The 14,591-nt window shown below is 31.8% G+C and overlaps 1 protein-coding gene across 1 annotated transcript in view; it reads left to right on the plus strand.

Annotated features, from left to right (window-relative positions):
- The first annotated feature begins 252 nt into the window (after positions 1-252).
- LOC115883706 overlaps positions 253-14,591 on the plus strand; it is a 56,732-nt gene continuing 42,393 nt past the window's right edge. The window contains exons 1-2 of the mRNA XM_030902103.1: positions 253-361; positions 8,719-9,024. Coding sequence (XP_030757963.1) covers positions 253-361; positions 8,719-9,024 — 415 coding nt within the window. The remainder of the gene's footprint in view (positions 362-8,718; positions 9,025-14,591) is intronic.

Consider the following 14,591-nt stretch of genomic DNA (forward strand, 5'->3'; position numbering starts at 1 on the left):
CCGGAACAAGCTGATAATTCTGTATCGAGGAAATCTGGTGCTGTAGACCCTTCGATAAAAATCGAAGATATAATATGTCACTACGGGGCTTTGGATGGCAAGAGGCACTTTCTATTTGAGGAACCAACGCTAGAACCGAAGAAATTATGCCCCTATTCTATCGAGAACCTAGGGTACGAGAAGAAGTGATCATACGAAAGTGGGGATGGATAGGACATACTCTAAAACAGCCTAACGACAACATCGCCAGAAATGTCCTTGACTGGAACTCACAGGGCAACGGAAAAGAGGACGCCCAAAACAAACATCGCGCAGAACCATAATGGAAGAGCTAGCGAAGTCAAGAACATCCTGGCCAGAAGTTAAGAAAATTGCAAAAAACAGAACAAGATGGAAAGTTTTCACTGAAGCCCTATGTCTACTTAGGACCTAAAGGAAACAATGATGAATGATCAGTGGTGATGAATCCTGGATTTATTCTTACTTAGCATAGGAGACTAGAAGTAAACATAGAAAGGGGACAAAATACTGTAGGCCCATGATACAAATACAAAGAATACAAGGTATGATATTGCGCAGGTTGGTCACTACGTCACAGGTGATAAACGGCACCAGTGGTCGGCAAGCTCCGCGCGCCAGTTTCAAATTGTCAAACAGATGACACATAATAAATGTAACAATAATTTTTGAAATGTCACGCAAATTTTAAATGATTTGACATAACTATTGGGGTTATGTCCTAATTCTTCCCTAAAATAGAGAAGAATTCTTTTTTTATTAGTGGCAATTGAACAATATGGATATTCTTTTGTATGGCGTACGACGTCACAGGTGGTATGCGCAAACTTAACGAAATTGGAGCCGCTATTGATCATACCTTGTTTTCTTTGTACCATGCTTTAGGCCTTGCAAATCGCTGTGTTTCTGGCAAAGGACGGGCCTTTAATACTGAGAAATAAAGTTTTTTGGTGTATTATAACGAACTAGTGTATTTTATTATTGGCAAAATATACAAGATACAAGACTTCTTTCAAATTCATTAGTAATAGCAGTAAACTCAAGAATAAAGTAATTTATGCATGATAAAAAAATATAAAACATTTTAGTAGAATACACATTTCAATTATTTTGGCTTATATTTATTTAATAGTATAAACGTTTTCGGCCTAGTGGTTTAAAAAACAATTATTAATATATTTGAATTTTGAATTAAAACAATTTTTATATTAAAATAAACATTTCATTATTATTGTTTGCCTATATTTTCATAATACTTTTCTGTAGATATTTCAACGTTACGCAAATATTTAATTAATAATATTATATTAAATAATTATGCGTATGTCCCCCTAGAGGAAAAACTTTTTTACTATTGGCATTTTGAGAGAAATTCTTTATCAAAAATTTTGCTTGTTTTTGGTGGAAAATTGAAAAAAAAACATGAAAATATGGTTGAATTTTTTCTGTTCTAAAAATTAAAATGCGTTTCTATGGTAATATAATTTCGATTTCATTCTTTGATAGGTTATTATTAATTTTGATTAACGTCGTATTATTTGCTGGTTATTAAAGTATCACAACATTATTATTTAAAATTAAACTAAATAAATTCTGTGCTTCTTTAAGATTTTAAAACAGCAAAAAATGTTACGTTAATTAAAATTATATCAATAACAATCAGTCAAAGAATAAAAACAAAATTATATTACCATAGAAACGCGTTTTGATTTGGTTTGGACCATGGCTGGGAAACTTAAATGGAAATGACAGTTCATTAAAAATAGTTTTTCCTCCAAGATGCAGAGGCGCAAAATATTAAAACTGTCAATATTAACAATGCAAATGTCAATATCTGACAATAATAAAATTTGATTTTTAACTGTCACTCAGAGACGCTTTTGTTGTGATTTTACGGTTTGATTTCGTTTTGATTTGTCGAATTATTGTAAAATGAAATTCCTTCAGATTTTTGCCAGTATTCTGTTTTAGACAATGTTTTTTTTAAAAATGGTGGGACAATTTGTGTTTTGTAATAACTCTTAATTATTTTTTATCATGGAGTTTAATTGTTGTACACCTGGTTTCCGAAGGATACAATGGTAAGTAAATTAAACATATCTACTTACAGTTATAGATTTTTTAAATTAGTACTGCTAATAAATGCTACTTGCAGAGCAGTTTTTTATTTTTTTTTACGGTGCATGTAAGGAATTAAGGACGCGCGTTTTATATTAGCATGATCAGCAGATGATTACATCTGATTTAATTTGTTTTTATTATTTCAGGTCCCAAACGGAAACAAACTGGGAATCTTGCCCACACCAAAATTATATACCTAGCCGTTTCCAATTCACTTCAAAGGGAGGAAAATTATGTAAAACTGCCTACTATTTGCTGAAAACCGCCAAAGATTAAATTATAACTGTAACAACTTAATATATACCATTTCTAGTATTTTTAATATATTTTTTAATTAATATCCGACATATAATTTTTTTGACTTTTAATTCAGTTGATTTATCGTTTATAATATGTTCGACCTAATTAAAAGCACACAAAGTGTTCTTACATGTATGTCTAAATTTATTTTAAATTAACTAAAACAACCCCCCTTCCCCGCACCCCTCTCTTCCAATAGTATTTCTTCCTCCATCTACCAGAGGCGCCCTTGTATAATAAAATTGAAATGTATTATAAGTTGCCTATCTATTTAATAGTATAAGTCTTTTATCTATGGTTTGGACTTAAAAAAACATATTTTCAGTTGTTTTTTTTTAATTTCTCTAAAACGGCATGGCAATTTGAAAAAAATATAAGCAGGATTAATCATTTTAGAACAAGCATTTCTATGAGGTATGCATTTTTCTTAATATGTCAATAATAAAAAAATTTTTCCTCTTGTAAAGACAATTACTGTCCTCCATTCACGCAGTTGTGCAGCTCTGAACTGTTCAAGAACGCGATACTCTCACTCCATTCAACTGAGTCATAAAGTTCAAGAACTGTTCCGCGCCACATGGAGGCACCAAGCTATCGCGCACAGCTCCTTTCAGAACCGTTCTCGAGTAGCCTAGGGCGTAAAGCTCTGGAACTTGAAATTCGCGAAGCTATTGTTGTATTATGTAATTCAAATCTTTAAAATAAAAACAATAACAAAAATATACCATAAAATCAATCACAACAAAGTATAAAAATTTAAATTTAGTAATAGTTTATTAGAATATAATTATAAATACACTTTATCCTAATATAACGAATTTTATGTATGCACTATAAAGGCATTTTTATATAAATAAAATCAGGGAATTAACCACTGAAATTAAAAATATTAAAATCACAATGTTTATTTTAATTGAAAACCACTAGGTTTAGAAGTTATTATTTATTTTAGTCAGTTTTGTTATTTTCCATTTACGCTTTTCATTCTATATTCTACATCTCTACATCCTTTTTAAAACATCCAATATCAGTTAGAATTAAAATTGTGGAAAAGGTTATAGGTTAAAACCATTAATTTTTAGACAAAAAAAAAAAAATTACCAAAATAATTTCTTTTTTCAATTTGACTTTAATAATTTTATCAATAATATTTTACAGAGAATTTATTATATCTCTCTAAAGATCATGTTTCCCTAAAAACTCCAGTTTGGCTTAAAGGGACTAATAACTTTCCCTCGGCTTTCTCCGGACTTTTTCTTTTTTTTTCTGATGCTGCGTTTCTGGATTTAAACCGACTTTATGGTTTTAGGACCTCGCCACTCGGATCTGAAACTTTTACAAACCGAAAAGAATTAAAAAGAAGAAAGTGAATATTGACCTTATAGGCCAAACTGTTTGAATTACTTTTTTATTCCATGTTTCTTTATTATTGGCACTACAAAGAATTTCCGACTTTCATTATTCTCTATATATAATTTAAATTTACACAATATCCCAAGTAGGAAAATAAATTTTATAAGGTTTGTATAAGAGCAGTGTAGGATATTGACATTTTTGTAAAGTGCTACAAAGCAATTAAATGATCTTTATAATAAAACTCATTTTTATACGACAGTTTGGTAGTATAACAGTTTTATTAACAATTTATAAAACTTATACAATTGTTTCAGACAGCTTTATGCGACTACTACAAAATTACTGTATAATGTATTATTTTATCGATATAAGAAAGTATTTTATTTTATAGAGTGAAAAATATTAAAACCAAGTAATATTTTAAGCGTTTTATGAATTAAATATAAGATGGGCACTCAGTCATGTGGAAGGACAATGGAAGGTTTGAATAATAAAAATTTTGTTTCAGTTTCTTGCAAAAATAAAAAAAGGGTTTTTATTTTTTGAAAAAAAAATTTTTCTTAAAATTCTCTTATTTTTAATTGATTTTATTTTTTTTACTTCATAATATTATTCTTCAAATAATAATAAACTTATACTTTACAATTGAAGGGTCCAGGGGAAAAGCTTGATAAGCGCGCCAATTTCTTAATTTTAGAATTTTACAATGTTATAATAAGTCTAACTGGTCCGTACTAGTAATGGGAATTCGCAATTCTTTTTAGTGAATCGAATCACACGATTCAATTTCTCATATTGAATCGAGTCCTACGATTCGTTCATTTGAACGAACCGGCACGTAATTGGCACTACCGGCGATAATTTGGTAGGAAAATTACTTAAGAGACCAGAAAAAAAATACAGTTGTTCTTTCATTTATTTTTTAACACTTTATGACACTGGCGTAATTGGATTGATTATTTTACCAATAATATTAAATTATCAATCCAATTTATATACTATTTATTAGAGACTTCTTAATACCAATTTAATAGTTTTATAGCCATATTTTAATTCCAAATTAATAATCATAATAAATAATATATAATACCGCATGATCGAAAAAAATGGCGTCTAGTTGGCTTGGAAGTGAACATCGATGACATTCCCCATATCATTTTACATATAAAATGACAGCGATCTTCATTTTATAACCATCGCTGAAGCCGTTTATTTATCACATTGAGCAAAGGCCAACAATATTTATTTGGAGTTGCATAAAAACACGATTTCGTCTTTTAGTCCCAGATTTAATAGTCGGTAATATTATTTTAACAAAAATATTAACGTGAAAATTAAATACTTTACAGACGCTCTACTAAGCACAGTATAAATAAGTTTTTTTGTTGTAATTAACTTTCTTGTCGTTAGCATTTTATGCCCATGATGTTTGTTTAGGGCTTTTGGTCAAGCCTAAATATTGGTGCCTGCATTTATGCCTATATCACCGCCGCGCCGGCGCCGCTCCGTAGAAACGAACGATTGCATTGTGATCCGATTCTCACAATTCTTTTTTACGGCTGATCGTTCAAATGTTATGGATCTGTGCTGGCCACGATTCAATTGAACGAACCGGATTGCAAGCAATGATTCGAATCTCACAATTCATTTTTAATACTCGTTCAAATGAACGACTAGTTCAATCTTTGCCCACCTCTAGTCCCTACAAAATGTATTAAGTCTGTAGGACAATAAGTTGTTGAATCCTATGATATATGCCAAGTAAAAATATAGAATACACGGAAAGAACCTGATAACCATCAGCCGTCCAGTGCTCTATACTCTCAAATTAGTAAAATGGCGCTTATCATGTTTTCCCCTGGACCCTTCAATTTAGTTCAATATTGCCAACTCAATTGCATAATGACAGCGACAGGCGATGTAGAATGTAGAATGTTTAGGGAGGGGAGTTAATCACCGCGACCTTATAGATCTATTGTGTGTTCCCCTTTCTTGAGTTATAACTCATCATACAGTCTCAGGGCTTTAACAAAAGCCAGTATCTGAGACGGTTCCACAGAGGCCAGCTCTCCATCCTCGACATCAGACGTACCAAGGTTCATGGCACGAATGGTCGTCGTGTCGGCGCACTCAATGATAAGGTGTTCTGGTGTTTCCCCCTTTTCTCACAAAAATCTGCATTCGCCGTTGTTTCTCAGTTTCAGCCTACTGAGGTGTTCGTTGAGGAGACAGTGTCCTGTTACAGGCGACAGGCGATACAACAAATTTTTATTTAAACACGGGGATTTATAATACAACAATTTTATCCCCAACAAAATGCCTTAAATAATATTTCATTGTAGAATGAAGCGTTATATGATAAAACTGTTTAATGAAGAACAATATACAGGCGCTATACCACTGTTCTTCACAAAGTCCCCTTGTCAAATGTTTTATAATGCAGCGCCGGTTCATCGTAACAAAATATTTATTATACCCGATTATAGCATTCTTTTAGGACAAGCTTAAGTAACTATTCTGTAACGCTGTCACTACTAGTTCTATGAAACTGTTTTATACAATACGTATACAGGTGTTATAAAATAATATTTATTTTTCTAGTTGATTTCCTAAATATTTTCAAGATTACTGTGTAATTGACTAATAGTCAAATAAATAATTTGTAACTAGTTATAATAATATTTTATAGAACATCTGTATCAAAATTAAATTTGAGGCAATTATAGCAGTAGAAACTACGTAATATATTAAAAAAAACATGGCTATAAAAAAGGGAGGGGGTCTACTAAAAGATCCAAATATATGAAGAAGAAAAATATATCTAAATATTTTCGATTTCTCCTAACGTTCCAAGAATTTAGAGGGCAACAATATTCAGAATTTTCAAAGGAAAAGGAATTTTGTTACATAACGAAAAGATTCAGTATGAAGTCATCTAACAAATATGGAGGTTCGATAGGGTGGTGACGAAATTAGACTTCGAAGTAGAAGATTTTATGGAGATTGAATAAAAATTGAATTTAATAGTATACATGTTAAGCTTGGAGTGTGTATTTGTATACTTTGAGTCTAATTTACAGATTACCTGGAGAGAACACACTATCCACAAGTCTAGATTGATTTGTTATTTTTGACGAAAAGAAAAACTTTTTGTGTAAATACTCAATTATTTATAAACATATAGGTTTTATCCATATAGTGTATATATCTATTACTAAATTACAGTTGAGAGTTGGAACCTTATTTGGCGTTAAACCAGCAAAATAAAACACTAATCACCACAATACACCAAAATATTTTTAATCATTAGCTGATGTTGCTAACATGGTTAAGTTTAAAAAAAATAAGTTTAAAATTATAAAACATCTGTATTTCTACTAGGAACTCATGTAAAAGATTAGAAACAACTAAAATATTGCCAGGATCGCTAGCTTTAGCGACATCTTACGATACAATAAGAACGTTATCTCAATCTTTAATTTTACCATAAAAACAAGTCGCATTACGACTAGAGAGGGTAACTTAATGAAAATGGGCTATTTTTCTTATTACAAATTCCCCTAGTAATCCTTGTAGTCCGGGAGTCAGCGACAGAGTTTATAGATTTCCATTTCACAAAACCATGAACTTTTTTTTTATGGTTGATCTCGCGTTCTAGGTATGATAATGGGCCATCAGCTTATGCGTTGAGTATTAGAGTAAATCTAGAGGAAAGAAACAACAGAAAAAAAGTAGTTTTTAAAATCAAAACAAAAAAATATTACTTTTTAAATATTACGTGACCTTGCGCGAAAAACGACAAAAAATATATTTATTTTATCGAGGGCTATCTATCAGCCCTGAACATATTTGCACTTATTTGAGACTTACCCTGTATAGTAAAGACATGAAGAATATTTCTGTAGGTATGTATGTTAACATTATTTTTCAATTCATTGTTGCCAGTAATGGATTATTATGGATAATATATTATGGATATAATAATGGACTATTATGGATGTGGTTGCCAATAATGGATATTTAATATTCGGCTCCGGGCTGACTATCTTGAATTTAAATTTCCCGCTGGGGATTCAGGTGGTAGCTCTGCTGTAATAAATGTCAGGTTGCCACATCTATTTATTTATTTCCTGACATTGTCATTTGTTTTGACACTTTAGTTTTGTATTACGAGTTTTTGGTTTAAATAAATAGTGTTGTGATACTTTAAAATGTTTACAAGCAGACCTTGCAGTTGAACATTGTTCTTTTTAGAACCTCTTTAAGTGTGAAGTGATACAAGATAGCTTAATAGCCGTAAAAACTCATCGCAACAATATTTTGAACCTGAAAGCGGTAGTAATGGCCCTTTTTCTCCCTTAAGTAGTGATTCCCACGAGAGTCTCGTTTTCGAGAGTCTCGTATGGTCTCGTGAGACGATACTGGGACACTACGAGACGAGACTTTTAATGGTCTCGTCTCGAGTCCCGTACAAGAGTCTCGCAGGTGAACACTTGAAAAACCTTTACTTAAGTTCCGAAGTGCGTGTAAAGCAACTGATAATTCTCGGCAACTGACACCTGTGTTGGATGTACCTACACGCTGGAATTCCAGTAATGATATGTTGCAAGTAGCTCTTAAAGGCAGACATGGACTCGGTGTATTATGTCAAAATGTTGTTGATTTAAAACCATATGCTCTTAGAGATGAAGAATGGATAGTGCTAGAAGAAGTGCACAAATTATTAGTCAACTTTCAAATATTTACCTATGGTTGTTGTATGTATCTGTTATATATAATAGATAATCTTGAGAGCAAAATATATGAATGGGACAAAAAAAACAAATCGAACCCCTGTCGAAGAGCAGCTTATTGTTGGTTTTCAGGCTGCGAGAGACAAAATACTAAAGCATTATCGTTAAACGAACTGGATTTATGCTGCAGTTTTAATTCTCGATACACGTCATAAGTTAGAAACGTTTGATATGACAAAATGGGGTCAAGAATTAAAAGATAATTCGATTCAGAAATTTCAAGATATTTTTAAAGTCTATTTTCATCAATTAGAGGGACAACGTTCGACAGAAACAGCGGTGGCGCGACAAGAACGAGAAAATCCTGGACCTGAAAAGTCGGACTTTGTAATTGATTTTGATGCCTTGTACGCAGTAAATCCTACCCCTGCCGAAGGAGAATGGATGCAGGAGCTTCAAAAATACTATTCAATTCCCCGGTGTAATAAAGACACAGGTATATTACAATGGTGGAGAACTCATAGTTATGAACTTCCCATTTTAAGTTTGATGGCACGAGATCTCTTGAGTATACCAGCTACCTCAATCCCGGCGGAAAGGTTATTCTCTCGTGCTGCGTTAACCATTAGAAAACACAGAAATCGCCTTAATAATCTGCACGATGTTTGTTATGCCTAAATGACTGGGTGAGAATCAAAAACATCTGCGACCGAGAAGGCTGTTAGTACCTATATTATTCTTTTTACTTATTTTTAAAATTAATGTTAAGTTTTTGGTTTTTGTTTTGGTTACGTATTACTATGACATATATGATTTTTATGTCCAACCAAAACAAAACCAAACCAAACTTTGGGAACACGTGACTTGAGATCAATCTTTTTTTACACAAGTCCGCACCCTGAATGTTTAGAAGTAATTGTAGCCTAATAAATATGCTAGTTGTAGCCTAATAAATATCGATTAGTTAATAAAAAATAAACAAGAAAAATTAGATAAATTACAAAAATGTTCCGGTTTCTTTACAAATGTCACGTGATCCCAAGTTTATTTTGTACAAATTATAAATACATATCCCGTACTGGACTGGAACAAGGATTATGCATGACGAAATTTCGATACTTTCACGAGACTCTCGTACGAGACGCGAGACGAGACGAGACTGGAGGCTCCGAGACGAGACTCGATACGAGACTTCTTATTTTATCGGCGAGACGAGACAAGACTTTATGAAAGTCTCGTCTCGTTGGTCTCGTGGGAATCACTACCCTTAAGTGCTGTAAAGAAGGTGATTTTTGTTGATGTAAATAATAACTGTTTATATATTTATAGTTAATTTATTTTTGTTACTTAAAATATTTTGATTAAAAGAAAATATGTAAAAGTGGGCAACGTTGTGCTTAATTACGTGACTAATACGAACTATACATATTCGTGATATCATCAACTTTGAAACTTCAATTTACTGAATTATTGTCTCTGATTGGACAACCTTTTATATTAAAAGAAGTCGCAAGCTCCCGGGCTATACTGCATAACCGAAAACAGCAAGGTCATCGTACTATGTAGCACTATCTCCACCGTTTGGCCGATAAAATTTTCCCCTACGATCCAGTGGAGTAGTGGAACTGGTATTAAACGGGAGTTTAGAGTGCTTTTGGGCCTTTAGCAAAACTCTAAAATTTACAGTAGAAGCAGATAAATATAATATAGCGGATTAAAATAAAGCATTACTTAAATTTTCTATATAATATATAAAATAATCAGAAGATATTTCTTTGGTTGTTAAAGATTTACTTTTAATATTACAAGTACTAATCTAGAGATAATGGCCATTGACGAATGTAAAAAATAATATTATTTTTATTACCTATTACTCTTAATATTTCTTCCTTTATTTAAAAAAGTAGATGTAGATGTAGATGTACAGGGTGGCTCGAATTCGACGCTCATTATTGGGATTTCGGAAACCGTAAGAGATACAGGATCGGTTGAATGGAGGCAAAGTTGCGCAATTTGATGCTCAATAAAATGCCGTATTGAATTTTGAAAAATTCCGAATACCTACTTCCAAATATATTCGAAAAGAAACGGAATGTTCAATTTTGTTTTCTATTGTTTCCTGGCTTTATTCGTTAAGATAACTTAAAATAAAAAACACATTTTCATGGCCACTTTTTCTGCTTTATAACTCTGATTAAATATTGACTCTGACGTTTCGGCTTCTGGCGACCATAATCAACTTAATTTTTTTAAATACGGACCTGATTTTTTTTTTCAATTTAATTAAATCCTGTCATCACTCACCAGAATATTTTATGCAAAAAAAATAAAAATGCAATATGGCATTTTATCGAGCATCAAATTGCGCAACTTTGCCTCCATTTAACCGATCCTGTACCTCTTACGGTTCCGAAATCCCAATGATGAGCGTCGAATTCGAGCCACCCTGTATAACAAAGTAGAAAAATCTTAATTAACTCAATAATCATTTTTAACTTGACAAATTAATAAATATGATTTATTGTATTTGAGCAGCTTAAAATATTTTTAGCAAGAAGAATTTATCATCACAGATATCATTCGTATTCAAGAAAATAAAACGAAGGTTTGGTAGTACGGGTAAAGGTTGATTCTCTCTATACCTTCCATATCAGCTACCTTTCGTTTTTTGACGGACGGACTGAAGCGTATCGGAAACAGCGTTGTCAAGTTTTCACATCATTTTTTGTTTTAACTGCCACCAAAATGTTAACCAGTTGTTAAAGTTAGACAAAGACGAATGAGACAGCTATGTTGAAGTAATGTCAGATATATCTCAGCCACCTAGATTTTATCAAATAATAAAGATCTACTCAGATCAAATCATGTAAATGAAAATATCTAGAAAAATCTTTGTTTGGGGGGTAGGTAACCTTAATAGTATTTTGAAGAGACATGCATTCTCCATTGAATATCGGAATAATGTACTGGGAGTTCTATTTAAAATAAAAGAGTAACGTACTTTTGAAGGTGACCAAAGTTCAATATTAATTTTGTCTCAGCCTGTATAACTTTTTGGATCAAATTTTAATTTGATTTAAAGTGCAATAGTTAAATTAACTATATATTAGGTTATACCGGGTAAATTCCAATTTAGGTAGCTTTTATTGTAATTTAAAAATTTATTGTTCTTTATTGCTAGAAAATGTTAAATATGTCAAAAACCCTACATTTTAGTCATATACTTCTCTTATAAAACTCACCTTTATTTTTCCCCCAGAATCCGAAAATCAATTAATATATAGGATGTCCCATTACAAAAAACAGAACTTTGATACGTAACTTTTTTGGGGACACACTGTAGAACTCTCTATATTTTTAAAAAGTGCTCTGAATTAACCTACATATACTTACAAAATTTCATTACAATAAAAACTTTCGTTGTTCTTGGAGCCTCCGCGACGTAGGAGAGGCGCCACCCTGTACAGTATTTCCTGTCAAAAAAATGAAATTATTCGAATTAGAATTTTGAGAGGGCTTTAAATAAACAGTAAATTTAGTTTAAAAACGGATATGTTCCAAAAACCACTCGGTATAGTGTGTGACATTATGGTATTTTTGGAATGGAAATTTAATGCTAATTCAATGAATCCACTAAAATATAATAGTCGAGATAATAGTATTCCATTTAAAAATATAACATGTCGAAAATATGTTTGATTCACCCTCTATGTTGATATTATATTGTTTTATTAGGAGTAAAAATGACACCTTTCGCTGCGCGGCTGTACGTTTGACGGAACAAGCGTTAGCGAGTCCGGCATTACAAGCGAGGCACAAAAAGTCATTTTTACCCCGAATAGAATATGCTATTTTTTTTCAAACGCCACAAATAATTTTTTAAACAATTTTAAACGTTCCAAATAATAAGAACAGCTATCTAGCAACTACCGCACCTGATCGTTCAACCTTGTGGCAAGTGAGAAAATGCGTAAACATCTAGAAATAATAAGAAAAAACAGCAAATTGGTCGAAGGAATTTATCCTTATCAATTACTCTGATAAATGTTTAAATAAACTTTTCAAATTTCAATCCTTCATACCTATTTTCTCAATGACTCGACCGATTTTCAAAAACGAAGCGGGAAAGTATAGAGAATAGAAAGCCCTTTTCATTGCGGTACGACTTGACCCCCCTTCCCATTTGAAAAAAATTGGGGGATGACACCCCCGCTTAGAGGGTTGAAGATTTTGCAATCATTTTTGGGGCAAAAGTTGTCCCCCTCACAAACAAAATTGACCTGTTTTTGAATTTTCCAAAAAATATATTACCTTGGCCGTTATGCCTTGCGGAACGTTTTCGATGGACCACCCTGTATATCGAGAAACTATGGTTACGCGCATTGAATTTGACATTTTATGTCAGTTTAATAAAATAGTAGATTATTTTCTTTTATCTATGGTTTAATAATACAAAAAAATAAATGACTTTTTTATATTGTCAATATCGTCGCAAAAATTAATTCTTTTGTGACGTTTGAAAAAAATATATATTTTCAAAATGTGCGTTAGAATTGCCGCTACATTATGTAAAAAAATTAAAATGAAAATCACTAATCAAAAAACTGATATAGAACTTTTTCGGACACCTGGGACACATATTTCACAAGTACTGAAACTCAAACTTTAGAAATAATATTACAAAAATACTAAATTTTATTCCAAATATATATGAATATATGTAGTATTTTTGAAAACAAATGCAAAAATTATGTTAAATTATCTCCAGTAAAACACACAAAAATTTCATAAAATTTAAACTCCTAAATTTATACCTCTAGAGCCGTACAAACAAAAAAAAAACAAATGATAAACAACTGGAATTATTTTCTGAATGGACTCTTAATTTATGATTGCAGTGCATTTATCATCTATCAAGAACACGCGTTCCTATCTTCGTTTAAAATGCAAGTTATTTAATAACAGGCGATTACTTGATAAAATTCTAGAACAGTTGTTTCTGTCGCGTTATATTTTACAAAGGAAGAAAACGGCCGAGACCGATTCGTACTGGTGCAAGTGAACGGAAAATAATGGGATCGAGTGGAATGTCTTGCTTCCTGTTTAAAACTAGACGGATTACAATGGTCAGGAACAGAAATACTTCAGTCGAGCTCTTATAGTTAGATTTATATACTTCATATTCAATTCAGCCGTTTAAAAACACTGGTAAATGCTGGTTTAAGATGAATGGTTGTGAGTAGTTTTTATTTTAATTTAAAATGATTGTGTGAAAACTGCTATAAAAGTAAAACTTCATTCAGAATCTCTAAATTAGTGGAATAAGTTAGTGCTTTCAATTATACTTATACTTTAGACTTAAGAGTTTAGGTTAGATTAGGTTGCTGGGGTTTGGGATCCTGTTTGATCCATTATCCGGAGGCCTTGGGTCTACTGCGATACCTCTGTACAGGGTGCCGCCTCTCATACGCCGCGGAAGCTCCGAGGGAAACGGTAGTTTATATCGAAATGAAATTTTGGCAGCATATTTAGGTTAATTGAAAGCATTTTATAAAATATATAGAATTATACAGGGTGTCCCCAAAAAAATTACACATCAAAGTTGTGTTTTTTCTAATGGAACACCCCATATATTTATTGAGTTTGAGTTTATTGAAGGTTTTATTAAAGAATCATATACCTAAAATCTAATTATTTTGACATATTTCACATTTTCTGAAAATGAAGAGTAAATTTTAAATTATGGTAACAGCTACCTAAATTTTAGTTGACCTTTCATAGCATAATATTTAATTACATTAACCATTGTATGTTAAACCAAATTGAAATTTGACCCGAAAACTTATACAGGGTGAGACAAAATTAATATGGAACATTAAATAAATAAATAAATGCCTTTATTGTCAAAAAATTTTTCAATTTGTAGACAAAGGTAAACTAACAAACAAAGTAAAAAAACAAGGTACACAAACAAACAAACAAAAGATAATACAAAACATTATACAAATAATATTGTCAGTCTTATTGTTAAAATAAACATTTATAAATGTTTATAATGTCAAA

This window comes from Sitophilus oryzae, unplaced genomic scaffold (assembly GCF_002938485.1).
Source record: "Sitophilus oryzae breed Bouriz unplaced genomic scaffold, Soryzae_2.0 scaffold_1976_pilon_pilon, whole genome shotgun sequence".
Classification (NCBI taxonomy): domain Eukaryota; kingdom Metazoa; phylum Arthropoda; class Insecta; order Coleoptera; family Curculionidae; genus Sitophilus; species Sitophilus oryzae.